At 39.0% G+C, this 21,671-nt stretch overlaps 1 protein-coding gene across 6 annotated transcripts in view; it reads right to left on the bottom strand.

The window, feature by feature from the left end:
- Nucleotides 1-21,671, bottom strand: part of LOC123765293 (uncharacterized protein CG43867) — a 1,137,736-nt gene that overhangs the window by 80,196 nt on the left and 1,035,869 nt on the right. For 5 of the 6 annotated variants that reach the window (XM_069335522.1, XM_069335521.1, XM_069335519.1 and 2 more), the window contains 4 exons: nucleotides 20,056-20,178; nucleotides 18,621-18,656; nucleotides 7,280-7,410; nucleotides 4,831-5,458 (listed from right to left, as the gene is read on the bottom strand). In XM_069335522.1, the coding sequence (XP_069191623.1) occupies nucleotides 4,831-5,458; nucleotides 7,280-7,410; nucleotides 18,621-18,656; nucleotides 20,056-20,178 (918 nt within the window). The remainder of the gene's footprint in view (nucleotides 1-4,830; nucleotides 5,459-7,279; nucleotides 7,411-18,620; nucleotides 18,657-20,055; nucleotides 20,179-21,671) is intronic. The other variant, XM_069335520.1, reaches the window with a different exon arrangement.

A 21,671-nucleotide genomic window follows, 5' to 3' on the forward strand; every position in this document is an offset into this window, starting at 1 on the left:
AGCAGCATTTAAGACATACCAACATTAACAGAAACTTTAATATTGAAATAGCACGCTCCTCACCAGATTTAACGGATCAGTTTCCTATAACCCCCTTTGAATTAACATCAGCATTAGGAAAACCTAAGCAAACTGCCCCTGGTGAGGATGGTATAACTTATAACATCTTGAGCTTACTGAATGATGTCCCTAGCCACCCTCTGCTTGACCTCTATCAAATGAGTCTCTCACAAGGTATCTTGCCAAAGAATTGGACACAAAGTCTCATAATACCAATTCCTAAACCTAACTCTCAAAAATTCAGACCCATTTCCCTTACATCTTGCATGTGTAAAGTCTTGGAGAGAATTGTTCTCAATCGTGTCATGTTTCAGGTCAAAGAAAAACTGGCCCCAAACCTATATGGGTTCATGCCCAAGTGTAGCACACAAACATGCTTTGCTGAATACTTTGTAAACTCCCAGGATGGGACACAGGCAGCCTTTATTGACCTAAAGTCAGCTTTCGATGTAGCGAATGGCGAAATAATATTAGAGCAACTTGCTGAATTTGGAATCAAAGGTAATCTTCTGAGTTGGATAAAGAGCTACCTATCCAACAGGCGTGCTAGTGTCCTATTTAAAGGAGTTAAAAGTACAAGAACAGATGCATTCGAACTAGGCACACCTCAAGGTGGTGTCCTAAGCCCTATGCTCTTCAATATACTTATGCACAAACTTATCCATGACATACCTGTACAACCTACGGAAACAGTTATATGTTATGCTGATGATATTTGTATTATGGCACACAGTAAACCAAGGCTACAAATGTTACTTGATGCATTCTCCAAGAAAGTAGTAGAATGTGGCCTCATAATCTCTGTTGATAAAACAAGGGTTCTTATTCCCCATTCTCTCCATGCTAACTATACTATTAATGGAGTGCCCGTGGAGACTTGTGAGTCTTATAAATATCTTGGAGTCGAGGTTAATGATACAAATCTCATCAGCAACCTGCGTAAAAAACTTGTTGAGCGTCTTAAACCTCTCAGAACTCTTGTTGGCAAAGGATTTGGCATTAACATAAAATATGCTCGTAGTTTTTATATTGCCTTTATACGATCTGTTGTTGATTATTATGCCTTGCATCTTCTTAATTTTTCTCCTAAACAATTACAAGGCCTAGATGTAGTACAGAATGATGCCATGCGCATCATCCTGGGTTGTCCTAGAACTGTCAGAATTGTTAACATGAGAAAGGAACTAAACTTACCTTCCATTTACGAAAGAATAGTTCTACTTAGTACTATGTTTTGCGCCAAAACTTTGAAAAATAATGGTCCCCCCAGCTCTATTCAAATTAAATTGAGATCCATTCTAAACAATTCTGACTGTTCCCTCAATCCGCCGCAAAAAGCTCCCTACAGTGTGTGGCTCAGTTGTTGTGCCTATAATCTTCAGAAACTGAATGTATCTCTTAACCCTGATAAAACTGTTCTCTATATTCCCCCTTGGAAAGATGTGGAGGTCTCTCTGCATTATACTCCCATCAGTGTAAAACAAATGTATAACACTGACATTTTGAGATGTATAACATTAGAAGCTATTGACAGTCATCTTCAAATTCTCAAACCGACTGAATCCTATGCCTTTACTGATGGCTCTGTGCAGTTAGGCACTGGTAGAACAGGTTGTGCATGTGCAGTGTATAAAGGGAATGAAATGATCATGACTAGTACACAGAGATTGAACAACTGGGCAAGCACGACACAGACCGAGCTATTGGGTATTTATCTAGCCACTGAATACCTTAAGCTCAATGGTGGTGGAGTTATTTTCTGTGACTCTAAAAGTGCTCTGCAGTCCTTAAATAACCCATCACAATGTATGTCGGAAGTAGCTTGTAATATTAAATGGAATGTAATTTTTGCCAATGATAATAATTCTTGTATAAAATTTGTGTGGATCCCATCCCATGTTGGAGTTGAAAAACATGACTTTGTAGATCAATTGGCCAATGAGGCTTGCAGGAAAGAAAACATTGATTATGACTTTGGACTATCTAATGCAGTTATTAGAAACATACAAATTAAAGAAATTAATTCAGATTTAGAAGAACTAAGAAATGCACAGAGACCTGAAAGCTGCAGTATTAAAAGTTATGACAAGTTCTGTAATAATAGGTATTTGTATGGTCAGCACAGTAACCGGACCAGGCAATGTGATGTAGTAATCGCGCGAATTCGCCTTGGCTATAGACACATCTGGCAGGTTAGTGAGGCTGAGCCACTACCAGAATATTCAGATTGTAAACTCTGTGATAAACCTTTAATGCATTCACTAGAACACTATATTGATGAATGTGAAACCGTAAAGGACTTTAGACCTCCTGGCCTATTGTACCACCAACTGTGTAACTATTTTATTGACTCAGGTGTTCTGGACGACATCCTAACAATTTACCCAAAATTTGCTTGTCCATTTTAAAGAATGAAGAACAATTTCTATTTATACTCTAAGCTGCATCACTTATGAACCCATCCCTGCCCTTGTGTGGCAGTGCACAATAGAAAGTTGTTTTCACATATCCACACATTAAAACATTGATTGTAACCGTGATATATATGTGCTTCAGCCTACAGTTTAGGCCTATTGTCTTATGTATGACCCTCTGTCCTGCGTGACAGTGAATACTAGCATTAACCTCAATTTAATAAGACTATCAAAATCCTCAGATTAGGCAAAATTGTAATTAATTTTGTCAATAAAGATGTTAATAATAATAATATAATGATAAACCCACTGATATGAGGAAGGGAGGGTGTCAGCTAGCCTCCAGGGCTCACCCAGAAACTGGCATTTCATTACATTTAATTGTGGTTTTCTGTGGAATCTCCCGTCGTTTCCCTGGAGCTAACTACCCACAGAGAAAGAAAAAATGAACACTTACCAGGGAAACGGCAGCACTGTAGGTACTGTATCAAGTCAAAGGTGTGACCGATCACCGAGACACACGACCCAAGGCAACACATGGCCACAGAGGACCAGGCACATTGACAAGGCTTCTGGCAGGCAAGACCCTGTTAGACCTCCAAAACCCCCACACCCAAATATCAACCTGGACTGTGTGCAGCTTAGCTGACCCAAGCCTCGGTTACTTTGAAGTCAGAACCAGGTAAGGAAGGCCAGAAGCAGGGCAAACCATACCTGCAAGAGAAGGAATTGGAGATGCGGACTCAGTCCAGGTGAAGGTCACCAACACCACCAATTCCGAGTCCCTTAACACCAAGGTGCCAACTCTGGGGCAGCCAGCCAATCAATATGCTGTGAACACCTAACCAAGCAAATCTAGCTTATAAAGTGGCAGCTGCCTGAAATGCCTTCAACTGGGAGGTAGAATCAGTCAGTGCAGAGACCCAGTGAGAACAATCCTCACAGGACTCAGGACTGTAGGTGTCACCAACCCAACAGGCAGTATGGTTGGGGTGGAAAGAATGATCATCATAGGTAGCAAAGATAAGATAGCCCCCTCCCCCTCAAACTCACACTCAGAACTTGGCCTGTTGTGCCCGCAAGAGCGGGTACAACAGGCCAAGTCATATGAACCACACCAGAGATATGCAACGGATTCCTATGGCTTGAAGGATGGTAATCAAGCAGACATCCCCAGGTACTAGGGTTGCTCTCTGGAAGAACAGACACCATAGCCAAAACTACTAGGCTATGAGTGACAAACTGTGGCATGCCATATAAACAAGTGTGTGAGCAGTATGTCCCAGCACACCCAAAGAATGCCTCCAGCCAAGATCCCAAACTGAGAAATCAAGGCTCCTTGAAAAGACGAGGCTCCTTACCCAGGTGGTCAGGCTTCTCGAGGGCGAACTCCCGAACACACCAAGGAAGGGAACTCCGACTGTGCAAGGGCAGTGTTAGCAGGCACACAAAGAAGAAAACCCTGAGTGCATGTAGCCCAAAAATGCCACAAGAGGCAACCTCGCACAACAACCTGGAATTAAGACATGCACATGAGGCCTTTACTAAAGCAAAGAACAATAAACAAAGCAAATGGTCCCTGCAAGACAACAGTGTCCAAGAATGGCTGGCACTTATCTTGAAGTAGGAGGGGGGGAAGCTTGCTCACGGTCTGATGCACCAGAAATGCTACAAGCCGTACCAGTCAATACAGCATCAACAAAAAACTGAAGTGGGAAGTTGACCGAGGGCTGGGGCCAGGCAGTGTAGTGGTGGCAATCAGTATTATTGAATTTCAAGCTAATTTGAGTGAATCCCTTGTTCTGTGTGAATCCTTTGCAGAGCTGTTTGGCAGTTTTATGTTTCATTTTCTGTGAACCCTCCAGTTGTTTCTAAAGCTTCACTGACATTCTGGAGGCTTTTATAGTGGGATGGTGGATTGTCACCCACTCCCTGCACCTCTGAGAACCAGGTTCTGGCTCTGGTCCACAGTATGCCAGAAAGAACTTTCACAGCTGATGTGACTGTTTAGTATGAAGCAATCTCAGTTATATAGCTTCAGGGAGCCACTGGTGAGCTTTCTCCAGAAAAGTTGGTAAGAAACATGAAAAACATAAATGCACAAGCAACAATATAATTTAAAAATTGTTTACTGTAAGAACTAGGCGAGGAAAATTGAATAGATTATTAATTAGGACTGCAATAAGAGCCAATGAAATTTGCTATGAATGGGGTAAGAGGGTCTCCTTCAACTTGCATACAGCAGTGCTTCAAAGGATAATTTAAGTCAAGTAGTTTCATATTTGGTTTGTATTGTCTTTAATTAAATCATATTTAATTGCATTTGCTTTGGTACATTTATGTATCGGATACTAACCTGGTATATTCTCGACTCCCACGATGGGAAGCGGTGTAGGGGCGGAGTGGGAGGCTTTTCTCCATTGGCCTCTGTGTCTCCTGGCCATCGGGCGTGATCACGGCTGGGTGTGTAGATTTCACTGTAGTCATGAGCCTCATCCTTAGCACGAGATCTTCTGCCATCATCACTTAAGTGACTGTCTCCTGACCGAGCAAGCTGACTAGAGTCAGTGCTCTCTGTATTGTCATACCCATCCAGCTCTAGGTCAAGACTATCGGCACTCTTTGTGACATAGGCTGGCACACTCCCTCCCTTCTTGAGGTGTTTGGTTCGTGGCTGAGGAACAGGTTTCCGGGGACTGTCTCCCCTACTGCCTGCTCGGGAACCACTTCTAGGCAAGCTACCTGTGCTCTGTGTTAGGCTGTTAAGCATCACTTCCAGAGGACTCTTAGGACTTAAACTTTGAGGAGTCTCGAGGTCCACAGAGCCAGAGTCCACACGAGAGTCTCTCACTCTCTTATCATCATCATATTTTCTTCTCTCCAGACCAGTCCGTGGGAGTCCATTGTGTCGAGACTTGAAGCGAATCTCTCCATAGTTGGCATCTGTATCACTAGAACTGGCTCTCCTCAGTCCTGCCGGTGACCTTTGTGAAGTAATAAAATAGTAAATATTCTTGCTCTTGCTCAATTTGGAAAAAGCGTCCAATAGAAAGTTTATCTGTATGTGGGGCAAGTATGTCGGATATCAAAATATGCAAATAATATTATTCTATGACCTTTGTGACTACAGTTTATCGATTACTAGCTTTTAATACAGTACTTTATTATGCTTTTACAATTCCAGTGCTACAAAAGGTGAATTTTTTGGGTGCAACAATCCCTATTTTTGTACAATCCATTCATAGCTGCTATAGGTTCAATAAATTTTGGAGGATGGGTTATCACATTCCCAGTAATATAGGCATAGGACTATAAACCCATGGAATTACCTACCTGCTGAAGCTGTAAATGACAAGACATTACTGCAGTTCAAAATTGAGTTGAAAAAAAATTCTCAGGAAAAAGTGGGAGGGGGGGAGGGACCTCCAACATCCTGCCTACTTCCTGTCCCCGTCAAGGGCACTAGATAGTGGCCCTCGGGTAAATTCAGGAAATTAATAATGGCTAATAAATACAAATTTACATTTAAAACATGTATTGCAGTCTGCCCTTGCATTTTCAGCAAACATATACAATTTTATGCACTGATTCAAAGAAAGTCTAGTACTATAGAGTACAGTACTGTATTGTCAATTTATATAAAAAATATTTAAAACTACTAGATGTATAAAACCACCTAACCTAGGTATAATTATATATTGCATGAACCGTTTTCAACACCACTTTCTATGTATCTGTTCCAACTATAAATTAGTATTTTTTGCCAACTCGTCAAATACTGTACGTACATCTATAAGGCAACTGTGGTTCATACTGATTACACTGAGCAATATTGGTACATGATAACACAAGTATGGGTATTGTATTGCTACACAGTATCGAAGTGGTGAGTATACTGTACTCTTATACCATCATGCAAAAGTTATAATGTCTATAGTTATAATGGATAATAGTAAATCATATGGACTATTGCACCCATAAAAAAATCGACATCTGTACTATAAATTTTATAGGGAGGCAAGAGAAAGGTGGCATGAACTATACCCAGCATTTCCTAGGCTTAGTATAGTACATACTGTGTATGTAATAAATTATACCCAAGATTATATATATATATTAGGCCTAGGATAGCTTATTTAACCTAGGACAGATTACTTTACTTTTATGGTTACTCCGTTTCATTTTTTGATAGCTAATTTCAATAGTACAAAATGTTAACTTTTGGGATACCATAATCCATATTTTGTACAATCCATCCATGGCTCCTATCGGTTCAGTAAATTTTTGAGGTTGGATTATCTGATCACATAACCAGAAATATGTTGCACTCTTATCAAAAATACAAATGACGTAGCAATATTAAATATAACTTGTTCATTAGCAAAGTTAATCGGATGCATCCGCAAACCTGCAGGGAACGTGAGGGTGTGTTAGAACCTGTAGGGTGAGTGGGATGCACCCACGATCCTGCAGGGTGAGAGGGATGCACCCACGAACCTGCAGGGTGAGAGGGATGCACCCACGAACCTGCAGGGTGAGAGGGATGCATCCACAATCATACAGGGTGCATGACTGATTCCTCGACAGGTCTGCATGGTGAGTGGGATGCCTCCACAAACCTGCATGGTGAGTGGGATGCCTCCTCAAACCTGCATGGTGAGTAGGATGCCTCCACAAACCTGCATGGTGAATAGGACAACTCCAAAAACCCTGCAGGGTGAGTGGGAGACATCCGCCAGCAACACAGTCATTATTACTTCTACGACCAAGAGGACAAATGTCTACCAATTCACAAGGACACACACCTGGATTTAGAGCGTCTGTCTCGACCAAGAGTGGCTGGGCGGGAGGGGATGTAATCGGCCTCATTGCGTCCATCAGGTAGAGATTCATCGCTGTCGGGTCGGTCACCCTCGAAGCTCCCCCTTGATGAATCCTGCTGGCAAGACATGCACATCAGACCTGCTTCTAGGGTTGCGACAGAAGGAAGGAATATATAGCCTCCTTTGCCATTCATTCAGGATCATGGAAGGCTAGGATGGGGAAATCACTGGAAAAATGGGTTCAAGTACAGTTGTGAATGATTTGGAAAACATTTGTTACATTGGTGAAATACTCTACATGTGCTCCTGACTGCATTTTCTCATTTACAACTGTAAATGAGAAAATGCAGCCAGGAACACATGTGGAGAAAAATGACTTTGAAACAAACACTCGCACAAAACCAAGCACGTGAATAGATGAACACACACACACTCTGGGAGGGGTATGGCAGAATGACACAATAACATAAGAAGGAACAAAGAAAGGGAGACTTGCGGAAGGGTAAATAACAAAAGAGAGACGGATAGTGAGAATGGGAGAGGGAGCCATAAGCAACCAAAGGTATGAAAGCAAAAGCATGTGGATAGGGGCATAGTATAGTTAGTCGGCTTAGACTGAGGGGGGAATCTTTTATTTAGGCCTAATAGGCTTAATGAGGACAATGCTGATTTATAGGGAATGGGTTAACCGAGGAAATTTATTGGTTAATTAAGTTCAGCGAGGTAAATATTGGACTTATTAAAGTGAATACTGTATTTGGTTTACTGGTTCAGCGAGGTAAAAATTTCATACAAAATAATCTTCTTTCTCACTATACACAGACATTTATTTATCTGGTTGCGGGGAATGGTAGCTTAATGAGTCGCACAAGTGAAAGCAGTTACAGGCCATTGGAGAATAAAAACATATATGGCACACTACCTAACAGGGAGACGATACCCTGGCATAGATAAGCAGAGCCCAACTGCAGGGAAAACTGGCCTTAAACATTGGGACATGTCCGGTGTAACAGAAAGTATGGAGAAAGTTTTGTGATTGACCCAAGAATTGTCTAGTACCTGGTTGATACCTACCTGGTTGATGGGGTTCTGGGAGTTCTTCTACTCCCCAAGCCTGGCCCGAGGCCAGGCTTGACTTGTGAGAGTTTGGTCCACTAGGCTGTTGTTTGGAGTGGCTCGCAGGCCCACATACCCACCACAGCCCGGTTGGTCCGGCACTCCTTGGTCCGGCATCAGTACAGAAGTGAGCAAGATATTGTCCAGAGGCCAAAATCTGCCCTCCATGTTTTTGCTTAAAAAGAATCCTTATATGAGAATTGACCATCCATAGCTGAAATACCAGCTCATCATCAGTTTACCTGGCATTAGGGATTAACAAAAAGAGCTCGGTAAATCCTTATCCGATTAAATCCTCCTTGACCACGTCACATGGATCACCACATCCACATCAGTATCAGTTGGGAGTATTTTCTTATTGATTTTCTCCTTAATCTGTGAAAAACTTGAAAGTATTTTAACCTGTACAACAGGTAGAGCAGTGGCAGTCTTTGCTGGCGAGTCTGCTTTTTCATTGCCAGCTATGCCAATGTGACTTGGTATCCAATTTAGGGTGATTGACAGCCCTAGATTGTGTGCTCCTTTTGCTATATGTAAGATTTCTGTGATGAGTTGTATATTATCTCTGTGCTGGCTGGATTACAATGCTTGGAGCGAAGATTTAAGAGTCGGTATGAAAGATGACATCTTGTAAACTATTATCAATTGCATAATTTATGGCCTCTTTTAGGGCATATAATTATGTTTGCAGTGTTGAGCACCCACTTATCATGCTCCAGTAAGCTTCATGGTTGTTGGTGTAAACTGCTGCCCCAGCAGAATCTCTTTCTTGATCAACTGATCCATCTGTCATCTGTCAAGATGCGAGTGATTGTCCGTCTTGAGATGCTGTTCATTTGCTGTTCTACGATTGCTTTGAGCCTCTGCGAGTCACATGCCGATTTTTTAACGGGTAATCCTTCAATGATTATCTTTAGACTATCTTCTTCCCATGGATGAGGCTACCAAAAGTGTTCAACTTGGGTTATCTTCTCCTTTGTATCTAATGATTCGTTTCAAGTCATCGGTTAGGTTGTTGTTTTGTTATTTTAGATTCAGCTACTCAAAACGAAATGTCCATGTAGCACCGGCTATAGCTAGCCTGTAAACTGGTTAGGCTATGTTCGGTTATGTTCGAACATAATGAGGTGAGCACATCAGTTTAATGAGGTGAATGCTTGAGAGGATGCACTGGCCCAACACCAGCAAGAGTACAGCTCAGTCTAGTCTCTGAATCAAACTTACAATGTTACTCAGTTGTTTTGCAGAGTTTTTAGCCGTTGCTCCAAACCATAATTTTGTAAGTGAAAACGAGTGAGTGTGTGTGTAATTACCTAAGTGTAATTACCTAAGTGTAGTTACAGGATGAGAGCTACGCTCGTGGTGTCCCGTCTTCCCAGCACTCTTTGTCATATAACGCTTTGAAACTACTGACGGTCTTGGCCTCCACCACCTTCTCACTTAACTTGTTCCAACCGTCTACCACTCTATTTGCGAAGGTGAATTTTCTTATATTTCTTCGGCATCTGTGTTTAGCTAGTTTAAATCTATGACCTCTTGTTCTTGAAGTTCCAGGTCTCAGGAAGTCTTCCCTGTCGATTTTATCAATTCCTGTTACTATTTTGTATGTAGTGATCATATCACCTCTTTTTCTTCTGTCTTCTAGTTTTGGCATATTTAATGCTTCTAACCTCTCCTCGTAGCTCTTGCCCTTCAGTTCTGGGAGCCACTTAGTAGCATGTCTTTGCACCTTTTCCAGTTTTTTGATGTGCTTCTTAAGATATGGGCACCACACAACAGCTGCATATTCTAGCTTTGGCCTAACAAAAGTCATGAACAATTTCTTTAGTATATCGCCATCCATGTATTTAAATGCAATTCTGAAGTTAGAAAGCATAGCATAGGCTCCTTGCACAATATTCTTTATGTGGTCCTCAGGTGATAGTTTTCTATCTAGAACCACTCCTAGATCTCTTTCTTTATCAGAATTCTTTAAAGATTTCTCACATAATATATAGGTTGTGTGGGGTCTATGTTCTCCTATTCCACATTCCATAACATGACATTTATTAACATTAAATTCCATTTGCCAAGTGGTGCTCCATATACTTATTTTGTCCAGGTCTTCTTGAAGGGCATGACAGTCATCTAAATTTCTTATCCTTCCTATTATCTTAGCATCATCAGCAAACATGTTCATATAATTCTGTATACCAACTGGTAGATCATTTATGTACACAATAAACATCACTGGTGCAAGAACTGAACCCTGTGGTACTCCACTTGTGACATTTCTCCATTCTGATACATTGCCTCTGATTACTGCCCTCATTTTTCTATCAGTCAGAAAATTTTTCATCCATGATAGAAGCTTACCTGTCACCCCTCCAATATTTTCCAGTTTCCAGAACAACCTCTTATGTGGAACTCTGTCGAAAGCCTTTTTTAGGTCCAGATAGATGCAGTCAACCCAACCATCTCTTTCCTGTAATATCTCTGTGGCTCGATCATAGAAACTGAGTAAATTCGATACACAGGATCTTCCAGATCGAAAACCATACTGTCTGTCTGATATTATATAATTTCTCTCTAGGTGTTCTACCCATTTAGTTTTGATTAGTTTTTCCAATACTTTCACTATTACACTTGTCAATGATACAGGTCTATAATTGAGGGGGTCTTTCCTGCTGCCACTTTTGTAGATTGGAACTATGTTAGCCTGTTTCCACCCGTCTGCTACGATTCCTGTACACAGGGATGCCTGAAAGATCAGGTGAAGTGGAATGCTGAGCTCAGATGCACATTCTCTCAGAACCCATGGTGAAACGCCATCTGGGCCAGCTGCTTTGTTCTTACCGAGCTCCTTGAGCATTTTTTCCACTTCGTCTCTAGACACCTTTATGTGTTCTATGTTGTTCTCTGGAATTCTTATTGTATCTGGTTCCCTAAAGATTTCATTTTGTACAAACACACTTTGGAACTTTTCGTTTAGTGTTTCACACATTTCCTTTTCATCTTCCGTGAATCTATTTCCCATTTTCAACCTCTGAATATTATCCTTTACCTGCAATTTGTTGTTTATGAATTTATAGAATAGACCTGGTTCTGTTTTACATTTGTCCGCAATCCCTTTTTCAAAATTTCTTTCTGCCTCTCTCCTCACTGCCGTGTAGTTGTTTCTCGCATCTTTGTATCGCTGGTATGTTTGGGGGTTCGGCCTCTTCCTGTATTGATTCCATTTTTGTGTCTTTCGGTCTCTAGCCCTCTCGCAATTTCTATTGAACCAATCCTGTTTCCTAGTTCTGCATCTCTGTTTTGGTATAAATTTTTTTGTGCCTTTATCATATATTTCACAAAACTTGCCATACATCTCATTCACTTCCTTGCCTAGCATCAAGTCTGTCCAATTATACTCACTAAAAAAATTTCTAAGGTCACCATAATGTCCTCTCCTGAAGTCTGGTTTTTCAACTGCTTCAACCTCCTTATTTTCTTCCAGCTTATAACGCATTGCATACTTTATTCCCAAAAAGACATGGTCACTTTTACCCAAGGGAGGAAGGTACTGAATGTCAAATATCTCTTCCTCCTTCCTGGTAAATATCAAATCTAGCATGGAGGGAACGTCCCCTTCCCTCATCCTCGTAGCTTGTTTAACATGTTGATACAAGAATGTTTCCAGGATGAGGTCTACAAATTTACAGGTCCAAAAATCTTCTGTTTTAGCTTCATATGCTTCCCAGTCTATGGATTTCAAGTTGAAGTCACCGACTATCAACAGTTGTGATCTATCGTTATCCGCTCTCGCTATAATCTCTCTCATTATTGTTATAAGACCTTCACGTTTACTATCTAGCTCCTCCTTTGACCATGTGTGTGTGTGTGTGTGTGAGAGAAGAGGAAGCTAAAGCAGAATGTGGATGACTAAACAGGAAGTGGTAAGCTAAATAATTTAAACACTGTGGATAGAAAAACAGTGTATTTAATTGTAAAAGTGTGGCAGTGGTAGAGAAATACAAATTACAAATTAAATGGCCATTTTGAGACCAAGCACACCAGTGAATATAAATATTGTGCATTTGTATCTCTATTAGACAACCCATCCTCTTGTTTAGATAGTTCTTATGTGGCCTATCATACATATATTGACATAATAGACAATTAGGAAGATTTGGTTATATTCACTTTGTATGAGTCCAAGAGAGAGAGTCATCTAAAAAAAAAAAGCTGAAACCATGCTCAAAATATTTCTAGTCCTGATATAGCACATACAGTATATGTACTATATTATGCCTCGGATAGCATGTATTAGGCATAGAATGCTTAGATTAGGTTGGTTTGATTAGCAATAAATGCAAAACCCTTTCCAGTTTGTCCAAATTCAGTAATAACAAATGCTACTTTCTAACAGTTAATTACATCAATATATATATATGTATGCTGGTACACATCGCTACTATAAGTACTATCTAAACAAGAGAATGGGCTCATGTTAGACGTGTATGGCACCCCACGAAGTGTACCACCATTCGTGATATCCTACAAACCAAAATACTGTAATAACTCGTCTTGTGGGATTGCCGGGACAAGAGGGGAAAGGGTTCAGGAGGGAAAGAAGAGGTACGGGAATGAAAGAGCAGTATGCGAGTGGGAGGGTGGGAAATGATTAATATGGATGGATAGATAAAATAGATATAGATAGAAATAATTACTTTAACTATGGCCCCTCAGAGGATTTGTATGACGGCTGCTGGGGGCCTCCCCACCAACATGGGTAATGGGTGAACCTGGTTTGCTAAATTGGTGTAAATCAAATCAAATCAAATATACAAGTCAAATAACTAGTGTTACATGAAAAAACAAAACAAAAGCTTTGGGAAATAGTGCTGGATATGCTGGATGAGCATAAAATATTGATCTACAAACCCACAATATTTCACAATCTAAATCCATACATCTATGCCTCACTGTTCCGTCAGCACAGTGTCAACTTTACCGATGAAATACACTGTAGGTGCTTGGAGTTTTATGCTACACAAGAAACCATCAATACAACGTGAAAGTGACATCAAAACTTACCTCTGTATTATACTAAAACACCAAACCCTGATGGTCCTCACCTGCTGTGAACTTGTGTGTAGGACTACAAAGGGAGGATGTTCAGTATAGTGTATGTGAAACAATCAAGATATAGTACATCCCATGAACATAAAACTATTCAAAACACCTTGAGAACATTAGATTGGAAATACAGTAAGCAGCATTTTAGAAAGTTTGGCTAAACTAGATGCAAAGTCTGGTATTATTACACTGAATAACATGCGGCTGAAGAAGAATCCCAAAATCCTGACAAAGAATTTACATTTTGCACAAAGAAATCACATTAACGTGATGTATCAATGGAAAAATTAGTAGGAGCTGTGATGAGGATTCAAACCTATGCTCTGGGTAAATCATAGCACATGCCTTAATGCAATTTCTTTGTGCCCTTGAAGAGAAGCATTGGACATGAACTCCTTGACCACACCCAGAGTGCATGGTGGCAAAGCGTGAAAACCCATAACTTGGCTTCAGTTGAAGCCTCAGGAACCCTCTAGAGGATTCACTTGAATCCCAGGTTGCATTACTTTTTGAAGATGTCATGGTGTAGTGGTCTAAGGCGTGTGCTTGAACATATCTAGAGCATAGGTTCGAATCCTCTTCATAGCTCCTACTCATTTTCTCAACTTGCATTTTTAAAACAACATTGTTTGCCTACTCTTTTATATGTAATTACTTAATTGTAGTAACAGGATGAAAACTAAGCTTCTGGTGTCCCATTGCTGTATATTTATCACATACAATTTTAAAAATACCAATGGTCCTACATAACAAAGCTAACAGAAAGCCTATTAACGTATGTGATGAAGCTCTCATTCATACCTAACCAAACTCATTCATCTGTGTGTGTAACCTAGGCTATCAGCAGTTTTGTGATGCCATCTCTATTATCACCCAGCTATTTGTTCCATAAAACCACAAGTATTTACCTGTCTTTTCTTACTAAACTTATCTAATTTGGATACAGTGTTTTGTGGTCTATTTTAACATATTTAACATTTTATTAACCACCCCAATGTTATACCCTTATCCTTTCATGATAAACTACTCCAATCAAGTCTAATTGTTGCCTAAAAGGGGCAAGATAAAGCTAAAAAAAAAAAAACATTCTTTGTCATTGTGCATGTGATAAGACAGTTCCATTACTGACATTAGAGGTTTATTGCCAACAATTCTTGAAATGACTCCCAGTATTCTATTTGCCTAATTTCGAACATTTATACATTTACTTTGTTCTATTAATCACCACTCCCAGATGTTTTTTGCATTCAGAATTGGCAATTACAACACTGACCAGCTGATATGTAGACAACACACTGCCCATTCTAGCAATTTATGCCATTTATCTACCACCCTGTTTGTTCCCCAAAATCAAATCGTTTCTACCCATCATTCCCATCAATAATCATGCCTGTCATAATGTTCACTAGTACCTGGGCAGCGACCCCACTCAAATCTTGGCACCCAACAGCAGGTATGGCCCCCCGTTGAATGGGTACCCCCCCTCTCATATATGAAATAAGGTGGATGTTTGGGCCGAGTCCATAGATTTTTATCATGACACCTTCCCTTCCCCCATCCACTTCATGGACCTGATTTTTATTTTGTTTTATTTTTTGCAGGAAAATTCGTGCAGAATTTGCCTCTGGCTGGCCACCCATAGCTGAAACATTTGGGCCATGTCTCTGACTGGCCCACTAATGGACCTGATTAAGTCTGAGGGGGCAGATGTGCCAAAATTTGTGTTCCGATGAGTGACTTGTATTCTGGGGGCCCCCAACACTTTAACGTTGCATGTGTTGACCCAGGGACCCTTGTCTGGTATCCCATCTAATACCCAATAAGCAGAAGAATTACCGGTTATTTTTTTCCAGCCTTATGATTAAATAGTCACACCTATCAGTTAAATAACCATTCTCCAGAAGATAACACTGTACTCTTATACACGTTGATCGAATCACACTTTATACCTTCCACCAGTTGATTGACAGTTGAGAGGCGGGACCAAAGAGCCAAAGCTCAACCCCCGCAAGCACAATTAGGTGAGTACTTTATCCTTTACTTTTAAGTTATAGTAAGTTTAGAGCCTCCAAGCAGTCCTTACAGCAGGTGTAAGAGGTGTGGGGCCACATGGTAGCATGTCTCAACCCCTTCTGTTTCAGTTGTTGAATATGATGCTTCTGAGGAACAGACCATTGTTGCATATTCCCAGTATGGGAATCACATATGGAATGAACACTTTCCTGAACATTTCTCGATCCAGATTCTTGAAGGTTATTCCAAAATTGATCCTTTATATGATTGACGAGAGATTAACGTCAAGGCCGTCTTAGTAGTTATGCAAAAATCAACTCGTATCTTTGTTATATAACCCATTGTTACTCTCTTCCATGTGTTTCAAATATAAAATAAAATATCTGATCCTATTTTCCAAGCCAATTCATTCTGTCTTCGCTTATTTCCAATTCCATTAAATGACATTTGTGTACGTTAAACTTGCACACTTACTGATGATTGTGATCTTGTCAGTATTTTTACTTTCATCACATTATATATGTATATAGTATATACATTTATTTATTTATTTATTTATTTAGTTGGAAGTTTGCTGTAGCAAAGCACATTGTACATATTACAATAATATATGCAGTGAAAAGATTTGCCCCAAAAATGTGTTTTGTTTACCATTTTTACCATATGTTTACCATATTAGTTCAAAAATTTTGTGAAGGCCTTGAAACTTTTTGATGCACACGTATTGTTTAATTACGAAAATACTGTTGGAAAACTATTAGTTAGAAACAGTCCTCATAGTGATAACTGTCATTTACAAAATACCTTTTAAAGACTAAAATAGGTTCTATGTAAGGCAAACATCCAAAGATTTAAAAATTTAAAATTTTGAAACAAATACAGAGACATGGCCAATTGTCTAATGCTTTGTTCATTTGTCAGAAAGTTTTCACCAAATTGATTGGGAGATGGCGTCTTCAATAACAAATAGTAAATCATTTTCAATTGAAACATTATTTAATTTGCTTTAATACAGAATACAAAATCATGTAATTTGAATATTAGCAGGATTTGTATAATTTAAATCCATTTATGATTGATCAGCTACAGGGCAATTTTAGTAGGATCATTGATACACATCTATCTCATTAATACCTTATTAATATCCCATTATCTCATTAAAGACTGTACCTCACCTCACGTCTTTCCTGCCTATATATTCACACCCACTGAACGGTAAATCCATCCTTCTGAAGATGTATTATTATATATGAAAATACTTAAGGAAATACCTGTCTTAATCCCTCCTTCGTGGTCTGACACTGTCACTGTGTTCATTGCGTGTTAATTTCTTCGTGATTTACACATTTTATGTATATTATATTATATATATATATATATATATATATATATGTATATATATATATATATATATATATATATATATAATAGTAATATTATAATAAATATAATTGGGGGATTTCATTTTCAAGCATCTTAAGACCTGTCATTCTACAAAACAGAAACATCCTTGATGTTTCATAGTCTTTATTTTAAAAAATCATTCAGCCTCCTAACAAACAAATGTCCCTGAACTTCCCTACACCGTATGTAGCAAGACTGTCGATAATAACCTAATTAAGAAGTTTCTTAAAATAATAAACAAAACAAACAAGAGTCTACAACTTCTAAACTTGGCTTTGGTGTTTATTAATGTGGACTAATAATTACTATTATCTGCCAGTAATGTATGCATTTCAACATGGTTAATTAACACTGATTCTTGACACCCTCACAACCAAAAAATATTAATTGTGACATTAACATTCCCTCTCATAATGTTTGCCAGTGCACCAAAACCTTGCAAACTGAGCCTTAAATGAAGGTTTACTGGTCAACAGTGTCCAGATACAGCTGCAATATAAATGATAGAAGGATGAAATGTATCATAAGAACCACTTTGATCCGTGGCAGATGTCGGTCATCAAATGTCCCTCCAGACAATTAATACGGGAGTTTCAAATCCAATCCACTTTATTGGATTTTTTAAAGACAGCACTGAACTTGATAACCATTCCATCAACCGCTCATTATTACCACAGAATTGGGTCCTGTAGGCCAGTGCTGAAGCATAAGAGTTATTCAGTACATCACTCAAGTCTTCACACATTTAAAGGAAAGTCGCCCTTATTTAACGGACAATTTAAATCCATGCAATTAAACATAAACCTTGAGTCAGTTATTACAGAAGACTCACTGGGAGAGCTGTCTATGCTAACCCTATCAAGTAGTATTGACAACATGAGACTAATGCTTTTAAGACACAAAAGGGAATGACAGTTATTGCAAAAACATTTTGTTATTAACCTCATGCGAAATATAAAACTTTAAAATCATAAGCAGCCGTCAGTTCCTTGCTTTTACTATTCAAATAAAATGTCAAATTAGTCAACTAGTAATACGTTTTAAAACCCTAAACAAATGAAGTAGTTAAATGCAAGACTTGACAAACTGGAGCCACACCACTCGCACAAGAAATTAAAGGATAAACCCATTCACATATAAACACTGTATTCCCTGCATGGAAATAACTACCAAAAATTGTACATTTCAAACCAAACCAAAGGTGGGCAAGAAGCTATGGCAAACGATGACCAAAATATCACAAGCCAGTGTTCGTGCTAAGTGATGATGCATTTGATTGCAAGTCAATCCTTGAGGGCATATTCACGTCAAAATTCCCTATCTCCAGCCAGTGAACAATATTATATCTCAAACTGGAGTCTTGTCAAAACAATAAATGACTCGTGATATTTTTGTAATGATGATCGGGAACAAGAATTTTAATAATTCACTGTAATCCAATGAAATATCAAATTTTGACGGACATTGTTTGAAGGAAAGACTTACTGGAGTGGACAAATAATATGAAGCATGATATGTGTCTAAAATCCCAGGCTTCGAGCACGTTGTCACAGGAGATACATCCCCCCATCCTAAGTCCCTCAAAACACCCTCCCCCATCATCAGCAAGCCTAGTCCCTCCCCACCTCACAAGCAGCAACGATCCACACAAGCAGCTCTAAGCGTTACCACACAGACCACACCTCCATACCTTAGGCAGACTTAGGGACCTCCTTTTCCATATCCTCTGGAAAGGAGAGTTAAGAATGGGGTGAAGACGATTTTGTGTAGTTGGGGGGCCTATGTAAACACTCAATGTTACAGCTTAAATAAGTCCTTAATATTGTGAAAGCAGTGAAACAGCCTAGTTTAGAATCTCATGCTTCATTAGTACACTAATATGCTTTACCCTAAAGAGAGAGAGACTATCATTTCACGAATTCTAATCTAACTTACATCACTAGATAACTCTGAATGACTACCATCAGGACTTGTGACACACATAATGGAGCAGTTTATACCAAACTCTCTTAACTAATAAAGTAACTGAACAGAACAGCTGTAACAGTAGCTAAGATCAATCCAAGACAATATCATCTTGTCTGTCCATCCATATGGTCCATGGATTTCCGTGCAAGTGTGTGTGTGCAGTTGATGTCATTATAGGCTCTCCTAAGCCAAAATGTTCCTGCATATGTTAAGTACATGAGTAGTTACTTACAGGCAAAATTGGGGCAAGGAAAGACGAATTTGAAGTCTTTCAAATGTAATAAGATAGGGCAGAAAAGGTAAAGGAGAGTGGGTAGAAGGGAGCTAGGGAAAGGGAAAGCAGATATTTAAGGTTCGAACCAGCCGTAAATGTGGAAACTTCAGATGCAAAATATTTTGAATATTTTGTTTATTGGAAATTTGAATTGTTGAATACATATAAAATTATTATAATAATTATATATCAAACCATTTTCCAATAAAGATGGTACTTACAGGAAATATTTGGTCAGGCATACAAAAATGTACAGTTGACCCAAAAAGTTAATGTTTTTATTACCAAATTACCTCAAATGACATTAAAACCGGAACCCAACCTATCTGAGACAAATATGCAATCTTAGCTTTAATATATGCTATCTTAGGGCTAATATAGTATAATACTAGGCCTAGGAATGTATATATTTTTTTTTTTTGGGGGGGGGGGGAGGGAAATTTTTGTCGTGCCCTCTAAAAAAAATTAATAGTACAAAACCTGAACACCGCAAATGAAACAGTTTATTATTACAGTATACGTTCAACCTCACAGTACTGTACTATAATTTTAGGAGGATGGTTGATTATTTACATATTTTATATATTTTATAATATTTTATATTTTACACACACCGTTATAAAGCACTGCAGCCTAGTGTGAAATATTTACTATTTCAGTTATTTAATACTCAATCTTAAATTTAGTGATTACTTCTAATGTGATAATACCGACCAGGTCCAAAATCTTTAAGCATGGAAAAAATCATGGAAGTAATTCATATCTGATATGTAATTTTGTGGAATGAAATTTAACATACATTCAAGCTAAATACTGTCAGTATTAAGCGTGGCTTAAATACTGCTGAAAGCATTCTAACTGGCGTGGTTGTGGTTGTTCTCACCTCAGTGTCCCGGTCCTTGTCTGTGTGCATGGTGGACAGATGCGCTAGGCGGCCACGCAACAGCTCCAACTGAACGTTGCACTTGGCGTTCTGCTCCCGAAGATGAGCGTTCTGGTCCTCCAGCTGTGGAGGAGAGAGAGAGAGAGAGTCAAGTGGTGAGTGGGAACTATAAAGATTGGGGTGGAGGGAGTTGACAGGCAGAGTTTCCCCAGCCCAGCCGACAGCCTTGTCTCGACTATTGTTCAATCATCCAGCCTCTGTATCTGCTCTCCTTTGTCGATGCTCTCGAATGTACCGTTCTGTGGGTATTTATGGGGGACCCTGGAGCTACCTAGGCCTACTAAATAGATAGCCTCAGGCCATCTACCTACCACGCCTTAAACAGCATCTTGTTTTAAATACACACCAGGCTACCTGTCTGCAATTCAAGGTCAAGTCACACGACCTGACCCGTGGTCAACTTGTGTCACACACACTTCTATAGGTGTGACTTTTTAATTATTAAAGACCGACATTCTGGCACCTAAAATATCCTGTCTGGCTGATTTATGTTGTATGTAAAATAAAATATAATTAACCTAAACACTTTTATGGTGTTACAGTTGGAGGCCAGGGGCCGGATTCAGGAAGGTATTTACGAAGGTTTTTCCTCTTAGCTAAGAACGTTTTCCCTCTTAGCGCCTTCGTGGCGGCTACGTCCGTATTCAAGTAGCTACACTAAGTGGAAAAACCTTCGTAAGTTCATTCCGGGATTTAAGTGTGGTTTCGACCACTCGTAGCTTTACGTAAACTGGATATATGTCATTTTTTCTCTACTACATAACACTGAGATCGATTTATATTGGAACATGACCAAAATATTATAGCTGGTGAATCTAGTGAAGAGGAGTCCTTTGTGTTAGTTATATATGCATTCTCTGCTTGAAACTTGAAGTAAATGTGTGTTTGATGATAGTAGAATTAGTTTATAATAGCAAGATATTATACCAGTAGTTATTAAGTAAATAAACACTGGTGAACATGAAATATGAGAGAAGGTGATGAGCCCTGCCTGATGGGATCATTTACTATCACCAAATGCCCCTGTTCACCTAGTAGTAAGGGTGTACCTTAGCTATACATACCCATTTCTAATTTATTTAGTTTGGTTTTATTTTTAAATTAAATCTGGGTGAGACATAAAATAAAAATATGCTGCACAAATGATGTTAGGTAAGGAGAAGGGTAAAAATGTCACAAACTTTATTCATTGAATACTTAAAGCTATAATTATGACTATATAGATTATTAAAAAAGAGAGAGGGAAGTAGGGGTCCAAGACCTCTTCCTGTTATACAATTTGGGTGTGGAACAAGTAATTAAATAATAAATAAATAAATAAATTTTTTTACAAAGATTGGTTGACTTATAGGTAGAGCTAGTACATACAATGCCTAAAGCCACTATTACGCAAAGCGTTTCGGGCATGAAAAACTTAAATGACAAGCTTAATACTAATTGAGCATAAAGAGTAGAATGAAAACAAGAAATGAAAACATAGCTGAAAAAGCAGCACAAATACAATTATGTCAACAAAGAGCGCTCTTTTAAAAAAAATAGACATTGGTTGACAATAG

This window comes from Procambarus clarkii, chromosome 33 (genome assembly GCF_040958095.1).
Source record: "Procambarus clarkii isolate CNS0578487 chromosome 33, FALCON_Pclarkii_2.0, whole genome shotgun sequence".
Classification (NCBI taxonomy): Eukaryota; Metazoa; Arthropoda; class Malacostraca; order Decapoda; family Cambaridae; genus Procambarus; species Procambarus clarkii.